Source organism: Capricornis sumatraensis, chromosome 7, assembly GCF_032405125.1.
Source record: "Capricornis sumatraensis isolate serow.1 chromosome 7, serow.2, whole genome shotgun sequence".
Taxonomy (NCBI): Eukaryota; Metazoa; Chordata; class Mammalia; order Artiodactyla; family Bovidae; genus Capricornis; species Capricornis sumatraensis.
The window spans coordinates 21986494-22011508 of record NC_091075.1 but is presented as its reverse complement, the minus strand read 5'-3'; the positions used below and the strand labels follow the sequence as shown (position 1 = coordinate 22011508).

At 40.1% G+C, this 25015-nt stretch overlaps 1 protein-coding gene across 1 annotated transcript in view; it reads left to right on the top strand.

Moving 5' to 3' along the window:
- Positions 1-25015, top strand: part of NPNT (nephronectin) — a 75955-nt gene that overhangs the window by 627 nt on the left and 50313 nt on the right. The window contains exons 2-3 of the mRNA XM_068975465.1: positions 1629-1729; positions 19366-19416. Of these exons, the coding sequence (XP_068831566.1) occupies positions 1629-1729; positions 19366-19416 (152 nt within the window). The remainder of the gene's footprint in view (positions 1-1628; positions 1730-19365; positions 19417-25015) is intronic.

Below are 25015 nucleotides of genomic sequence, written 5' to 3'. Positions count from 1 at the left end.
TGTGAGTGCCTGTACGCACACACAGCTCCAGAGACCTCGGGCGAGCCTGACTGCTGCGTGCTCTGACAGGTCCCAACAACCCCAGGCTCTGCTGCGCTCCCCTGTCACTCAGCCACTCCTCCTACCGCAGAGCGAGGAGCCCTCGCCCCGGCTGCCAGCTCTGCTCCCGAGAGTGAGTGAGTGTGTGTGTGTGTGTGTGTCGGGAGGGCGTGCTTGGTTACTCCACCTCGGTGCAATTACAGACCAGACTCGCCCCGAGCGCCCATCGCTGCTGCTTGAGCAGAAAACAGGCAGCAGCACCCAGGAGAGATTTTTAACTTGGGTCCCACCACCACCCAGTCAGCGCTTGTGCAATGACCCTCACCCCCGCCCCCGCGCAGCCCGAGAGACTGCCGCACCTGTTTTACCTGCAGTCTTGGAACGAATCAATTCCACGATTGATTGGCTTTCTTGTGCCTGGAAGGAACGGAGGGGAGCCAGTGGAGCGCTGAAGAGAAAAAGCGCAGCCGCTTGTTTATCACTTGGTCTCAGGAAATGTAAAGTTCGGGGTTATTTGTCCTTTGGGCTCGGGGGCAGAAGCGGGAGATGAAGGCAAGGGGAATGAAAAGATTAGTAAAGTTAAAAAAAAAAAGTGGGTAGCGGCCAGAGGCTTTTATTTTATTAAAGCAATGATTTCCCCACATGTGAATATCCTGTGCGTTTCTTGCACACATATTTGCAGCAAGAAATAATCACATGATTATGCATAGATTTTCATGTGGTCTTAAAAATATCTAAAACAGACGATTAAAATATTGATCCTCTGGGGGGCGGGCAGGGAGAGTCGTCGAGGTAGGTGTGAATCTAAACAGGGAACCTATGTACCAAATAAGGTGTCAAAGTGGAATCTGGTTGGTAAATCCGATCCTGAAATCCAGTGTTTGCTTTAGTCCTTATTTATGTTAGAGAAGACGGTAACACGAATTGTTGATGCAGGAAAGTTTCAAACTACAAGGACACTTGAGATGTTAGCTACGCTTTAAACTCTCCTTGGTTTCATTTAGTCTTTCTCAAGTACTTTTTTTTTTTTCTGAAAATTTTTTTTTGCAGAAGAGTCATAACTCAAAAAGAGTTTTGTTCCATTTGATTTTAAGAAACCTCCCCTCCTTCTGCCCCTTCCCACATGTACCCCCTTATACAAGGCAGACTTTTTTTTTTTTTCTGCTTTGACATGTCTGATTTAATACTTTTAAGTTTACCATGAATCAGCCAAAACTGGCCTTCCCCTCAGTAACAGGTGTGGGCCTTTGAGGAATCTGTTTTATTTCAAACTTCAGAAACCATCCTGTGAGTGGCAGCCTTGAGAATTCTTGGTTTTAGCTGGTGCTATTTCCCTGTAAGAAAGGATCTTCCTCTCCTTTTCCCCCTCAGCTCTTGCGCTGTTGTATATGTGTCTGTCTGAGGTTTGAAATTAGATCATAGCAGAACCATTTCCCTGAAGGTGTTCTTGTTGTTTAATTTCTTCAGGCATGAAAGGGTTCGTAGAAAATTGTTGGGTGTGATTAAAAAGTTTTTCTAAAGTAATAAGGAGGAAATTATTTTTAATTTCAAGAGTGTCTTTATTTAATTTGAATCTTTTTGTTTGGTAGGTGGCCCAGGCAAATAGTGTCATCCATTGGCCTGTGTCGTTACGGCAGGAGGATTGACTGCTGCTGGGGTTGGGCCCGCCAGCCCTGGGGACAGTGTCAGCGTGAGTATCGGCCCCGGGGACTTCAGCATCTGTGGGGGGCGGGCTGTCCACGGTCAGTCATGGCTTCACTCTGCATTGGAGGGCTCATTACTGAGCAAGGCTTCCTGGTGTGGTTCTGACGTGGGAGTTGCCCCTGACCTCTTATTCTGCCCCTTTCCAACCGGAATCCCCCCTCCTAAAGTAAGGTGCCAGTTCTGTTATTCACAGAGGTACCTAGGACGCTCGTTTTAGCATTTGTCCTCAGTATCTCCAGCTCTTGTTTTCCCATCAGGCTTACTCTTGGCTGTGGGCTGTGAGATGGGGGTAAGATAATAAGTCTAGACTGTATTTACACTAAATAAACTCTGAATCTTACAGCACTTATAAATTCCTTGCCATAGCTGTTGTATAAAGTGGCCTATTTGTAAATCTTTTTTTTTTTTTGAAGTGAGATTGTATTGACTAGATTCTAAATGGACCACCCAGTATAATCAAATAACACTTAAAAAAAAAATCATTTTGAAGTTCTATGAGTAGTCAACATCATGTACTAAGTGCCAAATCAGAACACTGATTTTTTTTACCTTTTCCATAATCACAGATGGATAGTTTAATGGTAGAAATCAGAGCCACATCCCAGAAGTTTGAGAAATTCATTCCCACCTTTTTATCTACATCTTAAAATTTTATCTTTCCCAGTTGCCCTAACAAAAAAATTCACAAAACAGTCAAGTAAATTTCTGCAATATCTTTGGATCCCTAGATTGGTATGTCTGGTTAGATGGTGGAACTGAGTTGATTTCTATGTATTTCAGTGTTTTTAACAGTAATAAAAAAGGGGCTTAGAGAAATATGGAAGGGTGGTTAAAAAGGCTAGAGTTACAAATGGAGGAGCCTGCCTTAGTGAAGTGTTGGCGAGGTGAGGAATCAGGTAAATTTCAGTTTAGAAATCTAGGCATTCCCTTAGTTATTTCAGTCTTTGGGGATGTCTGCCTCTAACTTTTTGAAAGAGGAAGAGTAACAGCCCTGGGTTGACGTCTCTGGTTAGGGAGGAAGAGGTAAAGGGGACTCATGGTTGTTTGCCCGCTCCTTGCAAGCCACTGGGCCAGACTTGGTGCACAGCTGGGTCACTGCTGCATTTATTAAAGGCTGATGGTGGTAACTCAAGTTTTTGGTAAACAAAAGAACAAGGTAAAGCTTCTGTGCCCCTACTCGTTAGTCTGTTTCACGTTGTTTTTAAGGGAAGATGGTCAGAGAGAAGAATGATACCTGATGAACTATACTCTATGGTGCCACTTATGCCACTGGCACAGAGGTGTTTGCACAGCTGGAGGCCACAGGTGTGGAATGTGAAGAGCAGTCAGGTGTTGATAAGCGAAAGGTGAAGAGCGGACTCTTCTCTTGACCCAGTCAATAGACACACCTCTCCTGAATAAAAGATAAGTAGCTTCTTGGCAGGAAGGAAGGTAGTTTCACTGCTTCACGGTGAAGGAGGTGGAAACTACCTTCCTTCCTGCCTTAGTTTTCTGAACACCCCCAAAGCGAGTGTTGCAGCACTCTGGGGTGTGCACAGGCCCCCAGCCCCACCCAGGACAAGGCTGCCTGGCTGAGCGCACTGGAGTGCACCTCCCGTGAAGGCAGCGTGCCAGGGCAGTCGGCAGAAGCAAGCGGAGGAGGAGCTTTGCACTCTGCCTGTTGTGCTTAAAGAATTTTGAGAAAACTCTCTTAGAGGTTCATCAACTGTGGAATTCCCCCAGAAAGAGCTGTTTTATGTCTCTCTATCTTGGAATTAAATTTGCTCTGATACACACTGCCTTGGCAGTTCTGAATTTGAATGAGTTTAAAGACCTTTGAAGAGTCCAGTGGTATGACAAAATTTAAACATCCGAGTGATTGCCTAGCATTTCATTTTCTGTGCAGTAGTTTTCCCAGCAGATACGGGACACTCTAATTTTCTGTACCTTCATTTTGTTTCTGAAAGACAGCACAAGCAGTCGCATATAGTATTTGATAGTATTTATCTTTTCCTTCTTGCATTGGATCCGAGGAAGCTGCAACATGGCATGAGTTAGTTATTGAAATGGTGATAAATGCGTTAAGGTGATCCTTCGCAAACCCCAGTTTATCTTAGATTTGATGAAAGTTTGAGAAGCAGAAATGTGGGCTCTGGAGCTAGACTCCCTGGGTTTAAACTAGTTCCTCCACCTGTTAGCTGTGTGACCTTTAAGAGATCATTCAGTCCCTCTCTGCTTTGTTTTCCTCATCTCTAAAATGGATCTAAAATAGTACAATACCTCCTAGGACCATAATAAAATTGAAGTAAATTATCATTTGTAAAGCATGTAAAACTGCTCCAGGTATCCTATTAGGTGCGTCTGGTGAAATTAAAGGCATATAAAGGAATACTGGTGTTGACACAGTGTTGTGGGATGGGTCCTATGTGCCATTAGATTCTTTGTTCTTTATACTGCCTATCTTTAAAAAAAAATGGTTCTGAGATTCTCTTTGTTGCAGTAAAATAAAATGCCTTTAAAAAGGGCCAGATGGATCTTTACCATTAATACTATAGATGGTAGAGCTTTAAAGATGAGTTCAAAGATGGATGCTTCCTTGCCTGTGTTTTATTTTTGCAGAATCTCAGATGGTCCCAGCATCTTTTACCAGTTCAAAGATCCCTCTGTCTTTGTTTTGCTATAAACAGGCAGAGGAATGTGCATGTTGGGGGTGAGTCTGCTCAAAGTAGGAGTGAACAGCACCAAAAAGAGGCTTGTTGGGGACGGAAAGAAAACTCCTGATTGATTGGTTTTAAAGAAAGCTTTAAAGTTTTGTGAAATTTAAACCCTTGTCACTATATTTATTCGAGGAAAATAGACTTGCTATTCTTTAACAGTTATATCTGGTAATGGATTACCTATAAAAATTCCGAACAGCTTCTGGGAAATTTAATGTGAAAAATGTTTTTGCCTTTCTGACCCTTATATAATCTGAGTCCCTTTCCCATGAGGAGCGTTCTCCCTTCCTCAACAAGGTGCCCTGGTTCTCGTTTTTCTCAATGATTCACTTTGAAGTTTTCCTTCAAATCAGCCCAGCAAAGCAAACGGGAGCAATTCCCTCCTGCGTGCAGTACCTCCCAAGGTATCCCTTAGGAAAGGTGTAAGTTGGGGGAGATCTCACAGGCTAGAGCACTGACCCTGTGGTGTCTATTCCACTTGGTTGAGCACATGTGAGATGTTTTGACTCAATATTTATGTGAGTCGAGTGTATGTATTTACCCAAAAGATGCTGTATTTCATTTTCACTTGCTGCCCACCTTTTCATGGACAATTCACCTGGCATGGGGCTTGCATTGCTCAGCCTGCAAGTCCAGCCACAGTTCAGCCAGACCTCCCGCCCTTTCCTCTGGGAACGAGAAAGGAGGGACCAGAGATGCTCCCCAGCAGGCACAGGAACTATCCTGCATCCTGCCCATGCCACCCAACGCTTCCACCTGGCCGAGGAAAGCAAGCCCTGTTCCAGAAATAGGCAGGTTACATTTTCACTGTGCTTTCAGAGGTCATACCTGTACCTTCCTCCATCCTTTGATTCTTTGTTTTGTATTCTTGACTCAAACAGATCTCTACATGTTGAGGATTCAGAATTGGAGTTTCTAATTAACTGTCTTGGACTTTACCTTTATTGACGATTGATATAACTCTGGACTGGAAACGGGAGGTTTCTTAATATGTTTGCAGCACACTGGATGGGTCTATGTTTACAGAACGCAGCATATTAACCACTCAGAGGATCACAAACTACTTGTTACTTGCTCTGTAGTTATTTCTGCTTAACTTCCGTAAATGTCCCATCACATTAATGACACATTTCAATTACTTTAACAATTTCTCTACTCCTAACAAGTGGAGATCTCAGTAATAAAGATTTCTCGGTGTTTCTCTGATTTTAAAAAGCCATGTATGCCGTGGAAACAGTTCTTAACTAAGAGCGCTAGACAGTTTGAGACCACTGAGTGGAGTTGTGACTTTTGTACCTGATTAGCTATTTAACATTTCTCAGCGGCACTTTTCCCATTTACAAGTGGATTTCTAAGGTGCCCTGCAGCCCTAAATCCCACTGAGAACTTGCTTTATATTTTAAAGTATACAGGATCTAGACATTGCGTTTCTGTATGGTTGTTTTTCTGTTTACTGGGAGGTTTGGCTCTCTATGTGGCTGTAACAATAGTGTTTCTGTTGAAAGCACTTTGTAAAGGTGTGAAGAAAAATTCAAAATGCAACTAGTTCTAGGTTTCAACAAAGCTATTAAGTTTCTGAATTCTTTGGCTGTCCTTGAGCAATTTTCCTTAAGACCAGGAAAAATGCGGGAATTTTGTTATGTTTCTTTGGAGATTTTGGTGAGAAATAAAACCCACACCTAGAGTTTGATTTTACTTTACTAGTTCTAAACCTCATTTTCTCCTACCGTCCCCCGCCCCGAAGTTAGTAAAGACTGCAACTGTACAATTGCCATGTAAAGTGAAAATTCTGGATTCTTAAAAGTGCTTGATAAACTTACAGCTTAGTTCAAGGACTAACTCAAGGACTGAGAAACAGTAATTCATTCTGAAACTGTTCTGGAGTTGTACCTCCAATAATTTCATTTGGATAATATGCGTTATGGCTAATGATTGTGGATCACTAGAAAGAATGATGAGCAAATTATTGAATTCATTATTTCTGTATGTCAAATGAAATGGTTATTAGTTGAAGCAGAGAATTTTGATACAGTAAATGAAACACTTAAAATTCATATTTTATTCTTCAATTCACATCTGGTTTCAGAAATCCAGCCTCATGAAAGGAACATGATTTGTTCATTTTCGCGCCCTATGTTAGTCATTGATTTCATGTCCCTAGTCACAAAATACGTAGATTACACCCTTCTTTGATTATTTGGATTTTGAATCCTTTTTTTAAAATAAGAGTAAACGAGAAATACTGGAAGTGATTTTGAAGGCCACCTCTAGTGTTCCCACACTGTTCCTAGTGAGTGCCTTTCCATTAGTAGTAAACAGCTGTGGCAGCCTGCACCGGACATGAATCAGCATTTTATGGATGAGGCAGTTTTCTATACCCATACAACTGTATGCATCCCACCAGGAGTGGTTGGGAATCTCAAGGCAGGCTGTGCTGCACAGAGCTGTGTTGAAGATTGCCAGCAGGTCCTGGGCCACCTGAATGGAGTTGAGTGTGCTTCACTGCCTAAATTCAGCTTCCTCCTCTAATCTTGGGGTGAGAATGCAGAATGTCATGGTTTATTTTTGGAGGTAGGAATAAATGCTAGGTAGTGGACCATCTTATAACTACTTTCAGCCCTCAATCTGAATTTCCACATCCTTAGGAAGTAGTCTTCAAGATTAACCAACCACCCACTTTCCATGAAAAGGTTATTTAAGAATGGCATGTGCTTTGGGTAACTTCAAGTGGTCCTGGAATGTAGATTCCACACCAAAATCAGCGCTGAAGTCTGACTTTTTAACACAGGTAGTTTTGGAGGATGAGTCTTCTTGCAAGTCAAGGTTCAGAGAAATTACCTTGTTCCTTGATCCTTTCCCCTGATTAGAACTGATCTTTATATCTTACTATTGAGAGCTACTAATTTCCTTAGAGGGCTTTCCAGGTAGTGCTAGTGGTAAAGAACCTGCCTGCCAATGCGGGAGATATAAGAGACGGGGGTTCCATCCCAGGGTCGAGAAGATCCCCTAGAGGAGAGTATGGCAACCCACTCCAGTATTCTTGCCTGGAGAATCCCCTGGACACAGGAGCCTGCAGGCTGCAGTCCATAGCTTGCACAAAGTTAAACCTGACTGAAGCAACTTAGCATGCTCCTACAACTCCTATTTCAGTTAATCTGGGTGGGTCTTAACCTTTAATAGACCAGAAATGTTAGCGCTTTTCAGCTTGGGATATCAGGTCAAATGAAAGGAAGCACTTTAGTGGCTGGAAGTTCGGCTGCTTCATCTGCCCTCAAATACCTGCCACATGGAGATGCTGCCTGAAAGCATATGCACACGTGGTCCCAAGGAGCCGCTTCTGGCCCAGAAACGACACTGCTTCCTCCTTCGAAATTTTTTGATAAGCTTTGAAAAATGTAGTTGAGCTCCTCACTCTCCCCTCCTGTAGCAACTGTAATGGCAGTTTTCAGATGTGGAGTTCATGTTATATGCATTTTCAGTCAATTGAATCAACCGCATGTCTTTAAAATGACAGTCCAGTGATGCTGAGTGATTCTGCAGTTTCCTTCAGTGAATAACGGAAGATGTTCACAGGGGAGATGAAAGGGAAGAGGAGGAGCATTCTTAGCCTTAATTCTCATTACTTCCCACTCCCCTAACTATAGTGGATACTTTTGTTTCTCTCCCAGCAATTTTGTGCAGGTTTAAATTTTTTTCCCATTAATTTTTAAAAAAAATATATTTATTTTATAAGAGAAAGTGTGTTCAGGTCCTTAAATACCCCTTGTTAGACAATATTACCAGGTTTTCGTATACTTTTCATAAATATTTTATGTATTTGTGGGCAAATTCCTGTATATCTCCACCCCTACCTCTTTGGTGCAAATGAAAGCATGCAGTATACCCCATTTTACCTCCTTTTTCTTAAAAATGCATCTTGAAGGTCTTTCTTTATCATCAGTACACGAAGCAATTGCTCATTTTTTAATGAATCTGTTGTATTCCACCATATGACTATGTTATAATTGATTAACCAAAAATCTTCCTGTTCATAAAGTAATGGCAAGAAGTAAACCTAGTCTGTACCTTCTTTTTTCATATGATACTACATTTTGGAGGCTAGTCCTTATCAATTCATGTAAGCTTGACTCATTCTTTTAAATATGGAGGTACCGTGTTATTGTTCAGTCACTAAGTCATGTCCAACTCTTTGCAGTCCTATGAACAGCAGTGCTTCAGCCTTCCCTGTCCTTCACTATCTTCTGAAGTTTGCTCAGACTTATGTCCATTGAGTCAGTGATGCTATCTAACCATCTCATCCTCTGCCATCCCCTTTCCCTCCTGCCCTTAATCTTTCCTAGCATCCGGATCTTTTCCAGTGAATCAGCTCTTTGCATTAGATGGCCAAGGTATCTGGAGCTTCATCTTCAGCATCGGTCCTTGCAATGAATATTCAGGGTTGATTTCCTTTAGGATTGACTGGTTTGATCTCCTTGCTATCCAAGGGACTCTCAAGAGTCTTCTCCAACACCACAGTTCAGAAGCATCAGTTCTTCAGTGATTAGCCTTCTTTATGGGCCAACTCTCACATCCATACATGACTACTGGAAAAACAATAGCTCTGACTAGATGGAACTTTGTTGGCAAAGTAAATCTTGGCTTTTGGAAACACTGTCTAGGTTGGTCATAATTTTTCTTCCAAGAAGCAAGCATCTTTTAATTTCATGGCTGCAGTCACCATCTACAGTGATTTTGGAGCCCAAGAAAATAGTCTGTCACTGTTTCCACTTTTTCCCCATCTATTTGCCATAAAGTGATGGAACCAGATGCCATGATCTTAGTTTTTAGAATGTTGAGTTTTAAGCCAGCTTTTTCACTCTCCTCTTTCACCCTCATCAAGAGGCTCTTTAGTTCCTCTTTGCTTTCTGCCATTAGAGTGATACATTTTCATATCTGAGGTTGTTGATATTTCTCCCAGGAATCTTGATTCCAACTTGTGATTCATTCAACCCAGCATTTTACATGATGTACTCTGCATATAAGTTATATAAGCAGAATGACAATATACAGCCTTGATGTAATCCTTTCCCAGTTTAGGGCCAGTCTGTTGTTCCATGTGTGGTTCTAACTGTTGCTTCTAGTCCTGCATATACGTTTCTCAAGAGACAGGTAAGGTGGTCTGGTATTCCATCTCTTTAAGAATTCCCAAGGTTTGTTGTAATCGACATCAAAGGCTTTAGCATAGTCAATGAAGCAGAAGTAGGTTTTTTTTTTTTTTTTTTTAATTCTCTTGCTCTTTCTATGATCCAGTGAATGTTGGCAATTTGATCTCTGGTTCCTCTGCTCTTCTAAATTCAGCTTGTACATCTGGAAGTTCTCAGTTCACATACTGTTGAAGCCTAACTTGAAGGATTTTGAGCATGACCTTGCTAACATGTGAAATGAGCGCAATTGTCCATTCTTTGGCATTGCTTTTCTTTGGGACTGGGAGGAAAACTGACCCTTTCCAGTCCTGTGGCCACTGGTGAGTTTTCCAAATTTTATGTATTGAGTGCAGCATTTTAACGGCATCACCTTTTAGGATTTGAAATAACTCCACTGGAATTCCATCACCTGCACTAGCTTTGTTCATAGTGATACTTCCTAAGGCCCATTTGACTTCACATGCCAGGATGTCTGGCTTTAGGTGAGTGATCACACCATCATGGTTACCTGGATCATGAAGATATTTTTTCTACAGTTCTTCTGTGTATTCTTACCATCTCTTCTTAATATCTTCTGCTTCATGTTAGGTCCTCACCATTTCTGTCCTTTATTGTGCCTGTCTTTGCATGAAGTGTTCCCTTGGCATCTCTAATTTTCTTGAAGAGATCGCTAGTCTTTCCATTCTATTGTTTTCCTCTATTTCTTTGTATTGTTCACTTAAGAAGGCTTTCTTATCTCTCTTTGCTATTCCCTGAGATTCTGCATTCAGTTGGGGATGTCTTTTCCTTTCTCCTTTACCTTTTGCTTCTCTTCTTTTCTCAGCTCTTTGTAAGGCCTCTACAGACAGACACTTTGCCTTCTTGCTTTTTCTTGGGGATAGTTTTGGTCACCACCTCCTGTACAATATTGTAAACCTTGGTCCATAGTTTTTCAGGCACTCTTATCAGATCTAATCCCTTAAATCTATTTGTCACTTCCACTATATAATCATAAGGGATTTAATTTAGGTCATACCTGAATGGTCTAATGGTTTTCCCTACTTTCTTGAATTTAAGCCTGAATTTTGCAATAAGGAACTGATGATCTGAGCCACAGTCAGCTCCAGATCTTGTTTTTTGCTGGCTGTATAGAGCTTCTCCATCTTTGGCTGCAAAGAATATAATCAGTCTGATTTCGGTATTAACCATCTGGTGGTGTACATGTGTAGAGTCTGAGGGCTACTCCATTTCTTCTAAGGGACTTTTGCCCACAGTAGTAGGTATAATGGTCATCTAATTTAAATTCCTCCATTCCACTGGAGAAAGGAATGGAAAACCACTTCAGCATCCTTGCCTCGAGAACCCCATGAACAGTATGAAAAGGCATATGGCACCAGAAGGTGAGCCCCTCAGGCTGGTATGTGTCCAGTATGCTACTGAGGAAGAGTGGAGAAATAGGTCCAGAAAGAAGGGAGAGTCTGGGCTAAAGCAGAAATGCCGCCCAGCTGTGGATATGCCTGGTGGTGAAAGTAAAGTTCGATGCGGTAAAGAACATTATTGCATAGGAACCTGGGATTTTAGGTCCATGAATCAAGGTAAATTGGATGTGGATGCACCATAATTAATTTTATTGATTAATTTAAAAATCCCCTATTTATGTATATTTAGGTGGCTTTCAGTCCCTTGTTTTTACAAAATAAGCCGTAGTGAATATCTTTACATATTCATCATCACTGTTGTATACATACAGATGTGGAAGAATTGGAGAGTCATTCTGTCTTTATGTAAGTACAGTTACTAAATAGCTCTCATTTTATTTTTGTAAAATTTCTTGTATAAAACGTGTAACTTAAAGGAGATTAAGTCATGGATAATATTACTGAGCATAAACCTTCCATTCAGTCACTTTCTATTTTTGGCTCCTTAGAAGATACCTTAAAAGACAAGTAGAATGGATTTCTTTCTATGGTTTTATGTCCTACCTTGTTTGGAAAAGGATGTGGTTTCCAGGAATGAGTGCCTTAAAATAGGAAAATAGAATTAACAAAGTCTAGAGGAAGAAAAAAGGAGAGAACAAAACGTAAGATGGGAGGAGAGTTAATAAGTGCAGATACGTAAGCCATCGGAGTCAAATTCTGTTGTATAATTTGGCTCTTAGTTTCTCCTAGCCAAAGAGAAAAGGGAATTTTCATTGCTCATATAATTCTTTTTGTTCGTTAGGGAAGAAGCAAGCCAGTTATTTGGGGGAAATTATGGCTTTTACCACATTCAGTTCTGAAAGACTTTCATGTGGTATTTATAGAAGAGGGGTGAATGATGGAGTGGAAGGGGGCCACAGCAACATTTTTACCATGAACCAGGGGTGGTTATGGCACCCCACTCCAGCACTCTTGCCTGGAAAATCCCATGGACGGAGGAGCCTGGTAGGCTGCAGTCCATGGGGTCGCGAAGAGTCAGACACGACTGAGCGACTTCACTTTCACTTTTCACCTTCATGCATTGGAGAAGGAAATGGAAACCCACTCCAGTGTTCTTGCCTGGAGAATCCCAGGGATGGGGGAGCCTGGTGGGCTGCCGTCTATGGGGCCTCACAGAGTCGGACACGACTGAAGCGACTTAGCAGCAGCAGTGGTGGTTTTGTAAAGCTGTTCCAAAAAGAAGGCTAACCTAAGATGAGGCCTCTACTCTAGAAGTGCAGTTCATAGAACACTATTCTATATGCAGCATAAGAAACATTATACACACTGAGCTTTCTACTTTTTTCTTTCTTTCTTTTTAAATAAAACAAAGATGAATATTTTTAATGATAAAAGGTACAATTCATGAAGAAGATAGACATCATAAACCATTAGACACCTAATATCAAGGGAACGAAAGATACATACAGCAAATGTCAGAAGAAATATAGAGGAAAGGAAAAAAATACATGATCAGAGTAAGACACATTAACATTTCTCTGAGTATTTTATCAAGTACAGAAAAAATAAGAATAGGAGCATTTTGAATGATGTCATTAATAATTTAAACATAATAGATTTCTATTTATATTAATTTATATTAATCTTATATCCTACACAAATATTTTTAAAATTTTGTTTCTCATATGTTGTTATTAGATGTCCGTGGGACATTTAGAAAAACTGGGGAAAAGATAAACATTACTAAATTTTAAAAAGTAGAATTCTTTCCTTTTTTGTGTGTTTGACTTAGCATGAATAGAATGCTAGATTTCTAATTTAAAAAATAAATATGCAACAAGCAACAAAGTTTTTACTGTATAGTGCAGGGAACTCTAGTCAATACCTTGTAATAACCTATAATGGAAAATAATTTATATATATACACATATATATATATTGACTTCCCTGGTGGCTCAGACTGTAAAGCGTCTGTTTACAATGTGGGATACCTGGGTTCGATCCCTGGATTGGGAAGATCCCCTGTAGAAGGAAATGGCAACCCACTCCTGTACTCTTGCCTGGAAAATCCCATGGACAGAGGAGCCTGGTAGGCTACTGTCCATGGGGTCACAAAGAGTTGGACACGACTGAGCGACTTCACTTTCACTTTCATATATATATATATGGTATAATTTGAGTCACACACTGAGCTTTCTGATGGCTCAGCTTGATTCATTCCAGAATATCTGGCAGCAATGGGAGAACTATATGGGATTTTGGATGAACTAATTGGATGAACCAATTAGATTTTGGTTAGACCAGACAGTTTCAAGTTAGGATCTCTAACAATGTCAAGTTTTCTGTAATATTAATTAACAGCTAGCCATAAATCTTTACTTTTTTAGCCCATGTATTTTAAAAATCAGTCAGCAGTTGATGGAGCTGGTACCTAGAGGCCCTGGGAATGGAATGAATAGATGTCTCCTAGGATCCAGTGGAGAAGGCAGTGGCACCCCACTCCAGCACTCTTGCCTAGAAAATCCCATGGACGGAGGAGCCTGGTGGGCTGTAGTCCATGGGGTTGCGAAGAGTCGGACACGACTAAGCGACTTGACTTTGACTTTTCACTTTCATGAATTGGAGAAGGAAATGGCAACCCACTCCAGTGTTCTTGCCTAGAGAATCCCAGGGATGGGGGAGCCTGGTGGGCTGCCGTCTGTGGGGTTGCACAGAGTCGGACACGACTGAAGCAACTTAGCAGCAGCAGCAGGATCCAGTATAAAGAGGCTCTGCAAAGAAATCAGTGGGAGAATTTTTTTGTATCAATTTTATATGAGTTATTATTTTTGTATTCATTGAACATCAGTGTGAAAGTCATTATCATTTTGTATGTACTTTCTCCTTTTTGTACAAATTTTGACTTGGGGTAAGTGGTGAGGCACGAATGCATCATTTATCCTACTTACGCTGTAACATGGAATAAGGGTCGATGAGCCCAGAAACAACAAAATCTTTGACCAGTGTTCCTTTTGCCAAAGCTCCTGATTGTTATACATGTGCAGAGGAGCCAAAATGACTCTTGGTTTTTATACTAGTTCACCTGGATCTCACGGAAGGCTGCTTTAAATAAGCTACTGAGACCTGAATAGAGTCAAAGTAGAATCTCAGGTCACCATCCAGACACAAACGTACCTTCACTGGGGTCTGAGGAAAGCCTGCCTGGGCTTCCCAGGTGAGGCTAGTGGTAAAGAACCTGCCTGCCAGTGCAGGAGACATAAGAGACGTGGGTTTGATCCCTGGGTCAAGAAGATCCTGTGGAGGAAGAAATGGCAACCCACTCCAGTATTCTTGCCTGGGAAATCCCATGGACAGAGGAGCCTGGCGGGCTACAGTCTATGGGGTCACAAAGAGTCAGACACAGCTGAAGTGACTTAGCACACACACACATGCTGCTGCTGCTGCTAAGTTGCTTCAGTCGTGTCCGACTCTGTGTGACCCCATAGACGGCAGCCCGCCAGGCTCCCCCATCCCTGGGATTCTCCAGGCAAGAATGCTGGAGTGGGTTGCCATTTCCTTCTCCAATGCATGAAAGTGAAAAGTGAAAGTGAAGTCGCTCAGTCGTGTCTGACTCTTTGCGACCCCATGGACTACAGCCTACCAGGCTCCTCCATCCATGGGATTTTCCAGGCAAGAGTACTGGAGTCGGGTGCCATTGCCTTCTCCCACACACACATGAGGAAAGGCTAATTCTCAGGGACTGCTGAAGCTCCAGTGGCATTGGAACCCGAAACTCTGGGGACACATATGCCCAGGAGAATCACTCTGTATCTGTCTCTCTCTCAAAAAAGAAGCGCACTCACCATGTATCTTGAGAGGGCACCAATCCAGTAAGTCCCCCATCTCTTTAGGAGAAACACAGAAAGGGGTTTTGAATGCCTTTCCTCAAAGATTAGCACCAACGGAGAATCTAAGCTGTCCAAAAATTGCCACCTTGTATCAACCTGGAGTGGAGCCAAGGAGTTTACATTGCCAGGGCCAAGATCTTACGCTTCTTTGTGGGGATTAATAAATGATCAGTTCTCAAAGAACAAAGCAAAGATAATTTGGCTTGAAAAAATTTAAAAGTGGTATCAATCACTGCCCATAACAAAGTACTGTTAGCATAGGCTAAATGTGATTGACGGTGCATCCCTGGAAATTGACCAGAGCAAACTGGTTGCAAAATATGTATCTAGTTACTTAAAAACTGGTGCCTTGCAAGGTTCAGAGTTCAGTTAAGTAATGTCAAATATAAAGAAACTTATACTTGTGCATTTTAAATTATATTTAGTGCATTTTAACGCACTAAAGCTTCACTTAAAATTTTCCAGTTTTACCACTTAAGTTACTGCTAGTGCCTAATTCAGATAATTATGGTCATAATATAATTACTAATAAAATTCCTAATAAAGCCAGCATAAAGGAATACATTATAGCCTAGATGTGATAAAGTATTATTATATGGTAAAATAATGTCAGATACCCATGTGTTATTACATATTCTTTCATCAATATTCTCAAGAATTGTAGTTTTACCTTAGACTATGAAACTAAGTCAACTTGTTATTCTTATCTGATTGAAGCAAAAAGAGATATAAATAATCAAGTTGGCTTCTTAGCTTTATTGTAGTTGATTTTGTAGAAGAAACAGTTTTCTTTTTAATTATATTTAACTAGAAGCCCTCATTTTTTTTTTTTTTTTCATATTTAACCAAAGGCTGGAGACAGTCTTCGTAGGTACTAGATGCCAGGGAAATACAAGTTAAGACTAAAAATTTGCTGGAGGTGATTCGAATGAGGGTATTCCAGAATCAAATAAAATTTAAAGCTGAACATTTAATATGGTCAATATGTCTTTAACTGTCCTGTAGATTAATGATATAAATTCTCCAAATCTAATGTTGTTTTCCTGTTATAATATCATTAAATCACAAGGTTAAAGTTGCCTTTTGTAAATATTACTGACTTAGTCTCAACTTTTAGGAACTATGTCATCACAGTTAAAATTTGCACTAATGTACCCAAATGAAGAAACTAATATTTTTGGATTTATGCTTAACTTTGCTAAAAACAATGCTGTTTTACAAAACTTTAGCCTTGTTTTCATAGATCAGAGTTTTCAAACTCAGTTTCTATGAAAAATCCTTAAATGGTCAGAGGTGTGTATTTAGCACAGAAACTAACTCCTTGGATAGACTTTCTGAATATTAGCTTCTTGCCACCCAAAATATTTTTCTAAAGCCTTTGTGACTTCCTGTTTTCTTTCACTGTTAAGGTTTTGTAGGTACTTGAAATCTACTGTCCAAGTGCTTTCATGCCAACAAATAGCAAGTAATAGAAAAAGACAAATTGCAGCTTATACTTAAATGTATTTTTTTTTAATGTACATGGGTTAGGGTACATGATTTTATGTAATTTACTATGGCGATAGTTTCTACTAGATAAATTGTCCTAAGTTCATCTGATTACATAAATATTTCATGGTGTTTCATATTGATAATGTTGGTTTCAAGTTCTTTTGTCCCTTAGATTGTTTTTAAATCACTGATGAATTTAAAAGTTCATAATTTCTTTGTGTATGGTCCAAAATTAAGATATCCCCCTGTATAGCTTATTTCCTAATTAAGGCAGAATTTTGGGGTTTTTTTAAGCAATTAAAATGGGGGAGAAAATACAAAATTATGAAGAGATAATTTGTAGATTTGTTAAATGTTCTGTTCTCTAATCTTGTGATGAGGTTTGATTGGTTTTGTAACTTAAATACTTATAAAGTACTGGAAAGATTCCAGATTGTTACTCAAAATTCTATTCGTGGGGTCTGTTGTCTTGGATGTTGCTTTAATAAACATGCAGAGTTGGAGAGTTGTCTATAAATAGTGTTTCCTGGGCTAATATTAACTCTTTTGACAATGAGAAATACATGAAATTTTGGGTTGGGACAGGGAGAACGTCTTAGAGTTACTACTTTTTCCAGCTGGAGATTAGGGTTGGAAGATAGAGGTGCAAAGTCTGGGAGGACCAGTCCCTTTCATCTGGGAGCCTGGATTTATTGCCATGAAGGACGTGCGTGTATCATGCTTCAGAGGCTGTGTGATGATACACCATAAGGACAGGGATCCCTTTGGATAATACAGAGGCTCAATTCCTTTGGGTTTCTTATCCCTTGTTTTCCCTAACTCTGTCCAGGGCCCAGAATGGACTCCAAATCTGTGACCTGTGTTTAGCAGGCAAGAAAAGACATCCCCAAATTGTTTAGCTTCTCTGGTTTATATTAGTTACAATTTTATAAAGTCATCAGAGTGCTCATGATGTTTAAGGACGCCTAATAATCACCGAGACCTGTCTGTAAAGTCAGTGTCACTGGGAACCCTGAGGTGAACTGAAGCAGTGGTCTGGGGCAAGTCTCAGGAGAGACTTCTGCAGCTGAGAATTCTCACTGGGTGGCTTGGAGCTGGCAAGACTGCATGTATTAAACACTATGGCTTTTTATAGTGGCTGTTGGAAAACTGAGTATCAGGAGAAAATGGACACGCGTCTCCTTGTCATTTGCTACGAATGAATCCTGTTTTAGTGCTTTTCACCGTGGGGTTCATACCGCACCAAAAAATACATGTAGGGCTTTTATTTTTGGCAGCTTTCACAGAAACTGTGGTGATGGTTGGCTATGAACATTTCCTTACACATCATTAGAGAATAGATTCCAGAAGCTTCCTGGAGATAATTACTCCAAGTTTAACATTGCTTTGACTTAAAATGCAGTTTTGTATAGTTTTAAAATGCAAATTTTAGAATGTCGGACTTTGGCTAAAATTTCATTCTGGAAGTCTTATTTAATGGGTGTAGATACCAGTATCATAAAACTTGCTAAATCTATGTGTGTCAACACTGATGTAAGTGAAGTAGGAGAAATGTGACCCAATTAAGATATTATGAGACAAAAATAAACTATACAGAACTGTTTGGCTGCTTGGTACTAACATAACTAGTTAGAAAATAATGATGTTTGCTATTCTTTATTAGCTTATTTCACCTTTATTTTAAATTAATATTTTTTCTTGATAGATTATTCAAAATTTACATTTAAAGAGAATTAAAGAAACAGTATCCTTTTATATTTTTCTTCTCATACATAACCATAGTCATGGTTTTCCTTAATATGTGATCCAGAATATAATTTGCAATTTATGCTTTGATTTATTTTCAGCTTTTTGCTTAGATTGTGCCTGATATATGTCATTATTTTAAGAAATATATCAAGATCAGGAGTTCTTTTAAAGTTAGCAACAATAACAAAAACAACACGCTAACTTGTAAACACAATGGACATGAAAATAATACTCTAAAAAATAGATGTTATGTGTGCCTTTAAAAGTATAAAGCAATCATTCTGGATCGATAAACTACTGCTTTGAGTTAAGTTGGACTTACAATTTTTTTCTTCTGATACTACCCCAAAGAAGGCTCTATTCACCTTGCTTTAAATTATACAAACAAATAACACAAATGGACAGTTAAAGTGGATATTTTGTGCTTTAAAGAAGACTAATATTTTATGCTATAAAGGCATTGATCCAAAAGAAAAGTAATAAAATCATCTCTTCCCTTACCTCTAGGATTTCTAGGTGGTCGAACCCTGACCATTACTAGTAGCGTTTCAAATTTCTTCCATTTACTTTCATTATACTGGGTTATTTGTATCTTCGAGTGAATTGGCTGAGCTTTCCCACTAATTCCCGTTGCTATTGACAACCAAAGCAGCCATGCAAGAAGAAAATGCTGTGGAAGGAAAAGAAAAAAAACCTTAATATTTCCTTCTCAAAGCTGGAGAGAAAAGGGAAACACAGTATGTAAGAAACAGGTAAGTAAAAAAATATATATATCAATTTAAAAAACTACTAGCCTTGGTTGCTAATTGATCAAAAGTTTTAATTTTTTTTCAGATATTTTGTCCAATACTCGTTTAAATAAAAGGATACTGTCTCTTGGAACCAAAAATTAATATTCTGAAGATTAAAAATTGGATTGGAAGGTACAATGTCACTAGAGGTCTGAAATATTTTAATTTAGAATTTGAACTATGAAAGAATAGCACAACTTCAATCATTGGTTAATATCTTTGTTACAGAATGTTTTTTAATGACAAAATGGTGACTAAAATATTACTATTTTGAACATGTCCTAGATTTTTTTTGTTTGTTTCAGAAAAGCACTGAAAGTTGCAAACATGTAAGTCTCCGGGAATGTAACAAGTTGATAAATACCCAAGTCCAGCCTCCTTACAGAGAAAAGATCTGGAATTTCTTTTTTTGGACATTTGTTTTGCAGCTTTCTACGTCTTAAGGCAGAGAATAGCCAGGATAAGGTGCCAGCTCAAAGGTTAGATGAACATTTTTTTGAAATAATTTCGGCTAATCTATGTCTTGAAAGGCATACTTCTAAATAATAACTTTATAAAGTTATTAATAAAACTTAACACTAGTTGTGTTCCTGAGTTGCTTTTTTGGGGGAAGCTGTATTCCTTAGAGATTTGTTTATTCTGTTCATAATTTTGTTTCCAGTTCTTACATTAAACTTTTCCATTTCAGTTTATAATTTCTTTCTTCTGTTTTACGAATCTAATAAATTTACCTCCATTCTAACCTAAAGGACAGTTTATATTTTTAATACTTAAAGAAGCAAAAAAAATAAATAAATAATCCACCAAAAGAAATTACTAACACCATCCTATCATTAACCTGAGGGAATTGTGTCTCGTATTCATTAATTCTCCATGGAAAAATCAGGTAAGAAATCTTTTTATTGTGTAACATATGTTAGATGTGGTACTAGCACCTAGGAGTGTTCATGCTATGATTTTGGTGCATAAGAAGTTTCTTGTTTTAAATATTTTTGAAAGTGAACAATGTCACCTGACAAATCATCCTTATGATACTTAACTGGAAATTTTTGGTGAAATATGTGTAATTCTGTTTTATGGATTTGGTACCAAGAAGACAATGTACTTTATATTTTTACATGTCAGAGAAAGTGTCTTTAAGGGGAGATTTTAATAAAACCATTTGGGAACAAGCTTTGATAGTTCTGGAAATAAATGTTAAGACTTTTTCTGTTCAGAGAGACTTAAAAAATCAAAGCATATGTATCTTATATTTACTGTCAGCTGTAGGATTAACTATCAGAGTTAGTTAAGGAGTCAGTTATTAAGGAGTCAGTGCCAAAGAATATAATTTGGGTTTTGTCCCCAGCACATGTGGGTTCAGGACTCTTTCCTGTGACTCGCCAACTGTGACATACTAGATATTTTAAGTTTTCTGCGCCACGGTTTCCTAATCTTTAAACCTACTGGCAGGATTGTTGCTGGCCATCAGGAGAATGCCTCCTCCTCATGCAGAACAGTTCTTGATAAGTGTTTGAACTTTGAAATGGTGTTTTACCAGGGTCCATGATAGCATCCGTGGTATGTGGCATGTTTTAAACTACATTTTGTTTACCATGCGATCATTTGGAAATAATCCATTGGAAGTAGTAGAAAGATTCTCAAATTATTCATGTCTGAAGTAAAAATTGTCATTGGGTAGCTGCCTGGGCTTCAGAACCATTCCTTCTCCACTTCTTTAATAACATCCATTCCATGTCAGAATGAGGTATGGTTTTGGTTACCTAGCCCAGGGAAAAGGAACTGGAAGAACTGGATTGTAGAATTACATGTAGAGTTACTTAGAGACTTATTTGACAAAGAGAGACTTATTTGACACACATTTGAGAGCTTTACTAAACTTAAGGAGCTAAGTTAGGGGCTGGGAGAGAGGCATTTAGTAAAAGTTTAATCCAAGTTTAGTAACACATGGACACTTGCTTGGGAGGAGCTGATTCAATAAGATGGTTGTCTTTTATTCCTTCCAGAATTCTAAAGTAGGCAAGAGTTAGGGATTAAAGAGCTGAGGCTGTTTAGAGGAAGAACTACTTCTGCTGGAGTGGATCAAGGAAGATTTCACAGACTCAGTGGGCTTCAGTTGATTCATTCATTCCGTAGCTACATACTGAGGGCTATTCCCTATCTCAGCCTGGGCCAACCACTGCAGACATCAGTAAGATGAAGCTGCAGGCATTGATGTCATTTCCTGTCCGTGTGGAAGGCCCACAGATGAAGACAGTATTGGATGAGAGGTGTGTTTTGATGCAAGTGTGCTTTGAGATAGGCACTGTGAAAGCCCATCGCAGTGGGCAGTGTCCCAGCCAAGAGTGATGGACTGGTGGCCCAGCTGTATCCTCAGGGTTAAGTCAAGTGAAGGACACTGGGCCAGACAAAAAAATACATTGAAGCTTCAGAAGCCAGAGTTAGAGGCACATTCCAGGAAATGTAAGAACCTTCATCTGGGCACTGGGGTGTGTGTTTGAAGGGTATCTGATGACAGATGCTGTAGGAGAGGGAGAAATGAGCTGACTTGTGGAAGGCCTTTGATGGCATCTTAGAGTCGTGTTTATCCCAGAGTTGTAGAGGAGCGTTGTGTAGATTTTAAGCAGGGGAATTACCTAATCAGATTTGTATTTCAGAAGTTATAAGCTGGTTCTAGTGGGTCAGTATTCTTGCCCGAAAAATCCCATGGAGTGAAGGAGCCTGATGGGTTACAGTCCATGGGGTTGCAAAGAGTCGGACACGGCTGAGCACACACACACATGCAGTGGGTCAGATCTAGCGTACAGGTGAATTTAGTTTTGCTCACAGAGAGCTAGAACATTTTTTAAAATAGGTGCCAGTGTTTCCAAGGAAAAATGATCAGGCTTTGTTAATAAATCAGTCGCTCCTCTTGCTACAAGGAATTGGTGGGCTGGAGTTGCTTAGTGCTGCCCTGTTGGACGAAGCATGCACTCCCTTTTATCATAGAACTCACTGCTTCAGGACAGATGCCCAGGATCTGTAGGCACTTGGGTTCTGGGGCCACTTGCTGAACATTTTGCTGGTTGGCAATTAAGAGATTGCCTTTTGAGGCTCAGGGCTAGAGGCTGTTACAGTAAACCTGGCGAGAAATTGAGTTTTATCTTAAGCGACACTGGTGGGAGCAGAGAAAAATAGGGATTGACGGATAATAAAAAGAAAGGATGGAGGGGTAAGTATTAGGACGGGGCGGGGAGTTCAGGCTTCCTGGTCAGACCCAGCTGTTACCAGACCTGTATTTTTGAGAAACTTACCTGACCTTTCTGGGAAATAGCTTCTTTTTTGGTAAAATATAGATAAGAACTCAACCTTATAGGGTTTTTAATGAAGATCAAGTGAAAAAATGTGAAGCACTTAGTTCAGTAGTTATTTCACATTCAGCGAAATGACAGCAGACGGTGTGCGAATGGTGTGAGGAAGATGGAATCAAGGATGACGCCCAGGTTTCTGGTGTGTGCTTTGGTGGGCTAGAGAACATGGGAGAAAGTTCAGGGGATGACCTCAGTGTTGGCTGTGACATCGAGGAAGTTCCTGTGAGACTCGGACGTGGAGAGATGTGATACGTGGGTGGATTCCAGGCCTAGAGCTCAAGGGCGGGTCTGAGTGGGGCACCGGCTGGGGTTGAATGATCTTTTCACCTCTGTCCTACTCACACCTTCCTTCCCCACCATCGTCTTCAGTCAACATTAATAATCCTCACAACGTCCTCCATAGAAGAATAACATTAAACGTATCTGAGGAATGTGGGAGAAGGAAAATACTGTATTGGATGTGGGCTGAAATGTTCTCTGACAGTTTTTGGTTCTTCACAAAGTTTCTTTCCAGTTTACCATTTTGGCCTTTAGCCAAAAGAAATGAGTAATTCAACATTTGTTTATATCAAGGGCTGAAAAAGAGAACCACTCTCTTAAAACATTCCATCTTTCTTCCCCGTTTGGTTAACTTTTTCTGTATCCCATCACTATCACTTTTAATTCTAAGCAGATACTCAACTCAGAGTGAATTGTTGTTGGGAATGAAGAGCCACACTTGTGTGTGTGTGTGTGTGCGTGCCTAGTCGCTCAGTCATATCTGACTCTTCGTGACCCTTTGGACTATAGCCCGCCAGGCTCTTCGGTCCGTAGGACTTTCCAGGCAAGAATGCTGGAGTGGGCTGCCATTTCCTACTGCAGGAGATCTTCCTGACCCGGGGATCAAACCCGCAATCTCCTGTGGCTTCTGTACTGCAGATAGATTCTTCACCAGCTGATCCACTGGGGAAGCCCACACTGATGTTAGAAGTTTGTGTTCTTTCTTATTAGAACATACTGTGACTCAGCCCTGCCGTGGGTCCTGGCTCAGAGGCCGCCTTCATTCTGCCTTCCTGACTTTAGTGACAGGAAGTGTCTTCTTTCTCCACACTGAGTTATAACGCCGGCGTGGCACCTGTCTCATCCTCCTCTATGTTGGGATTCTTTGTGGGTCTGTATCGTTTGTTCTGCTAGACTGTTAGTTCCGTGAATCTGGGGACTGTGTCTTATACCTCTTTAGCTCAGTCAGTACTTTGAAGGTATAAGGACCAGGCACTTCTATATAAAAGAAATAAAAAATGTGAACATGATGTAATCTTACTAAGCAGATTGTAGTTTTAGGAAAGACAGCTTACTGGGGAAATAACTATATTTAATTTGTCTGCCTTTCTTATGACCTTACCGCATATTGTATAAAAGACCTTAACGCTTGAAGACGGTTCTTAAATCAATGTACACGCTTGAAAACACATAAAGTGTCGTCTGATTGTGACACCTACTTCTTACAATCAATTGATTGTTCGCCATTATGGATGGAATATTGATTCTTTGAGTATGAGAGTCTTTAGGCTGGTGATTGCCTTATCTTAGAAGGACTGTTCTTTGCCTTGTGGACACAGTCACAGTGGGCTACCCTTCTGCTGCCAGACCCTCTGCTGCTTCACACGCTCCTGGCTTTGCTTATGCTATTTTTTCTGAATAAAAGGCCCTTCACCCATCCACATGGTGAATTCCTACTCATCTTTTAGGATTCAGTTCACATTTCCTCTTGCAAGCCTTTCCTGACATTTTCCCTACTCCTGCCTGCCTGCTGAGAAATTCTTTCTTCTGTATTCTTTTAACACCTTGTACACCTGTCATGCCTGTCTTTGTGAGGAGACTGTGTGAAATTTCACAGCAGATACTGTGTATTTGAAGAGCTCAAAGTCTAGTGAAGGAGCAAGGTAAGAATAATACTTGTGATAATATAGGATGGGGTGTGTGTGTGTGTGTATATAAAATTTATGGCAGAGTTGTGCACAGAGGTTTATGAAAGCACTGAGGAGGGCCCCAAAATCAGAATGAGGGGCTAAAGCAAATATTATTTAAGCTGAGTATTGAAGCTGTCTAGATGTTAGTCCAGCAAACTAAGGGAAGAACCACAGTCTGTGTGGAAGCGTGGGAGTATTGGAGTATGTGATTTCCTGGGAACTACCATTAGTGGGTCTGTTTTTGGATATGACCGGAGAGGAGAGGAGACTGGTGGGATAGCCAGGAGTCAGATTGTGAAATGTGTTGAATGCCATACAAAAAGTTTGAACCAGCATGATGAGCTCCAAGTAAACATGAAGGGGAGTCAGGGAGTGTATGGGGAGAATGGCATGGTGAAGCCTGTTTTTAGTGAGGTCCCTCTAATAGCAGATGATACCTGAATTGAAGTCCACAATCCTGGAGGCAAGAAGACCCTTGTGCCACCACTTATTAAAGCAATCCCTTTTTGATGGACGTTTGTTTCCAAGTTTCTGTGTAAGGTCCTCCATCAGATACATTTGGAACAATTAGTGAAGTAATGCTTTCTTTTAAATAAAAAAAAAAAAAAAGTGAGCCGCACTGACGAAATGCCTCACATCCTGCATTTCTGTGTACAGTCACAAAGCTGGTTGCGTTTTAAAAATGGTTAATAAATGGCTCAACTCCTGGTCTGTCAGTGACTCTTTAAACGTAAGGATTTTGGTCACTGAAGGAAGTGGTGATGGTTACTTTAACACTT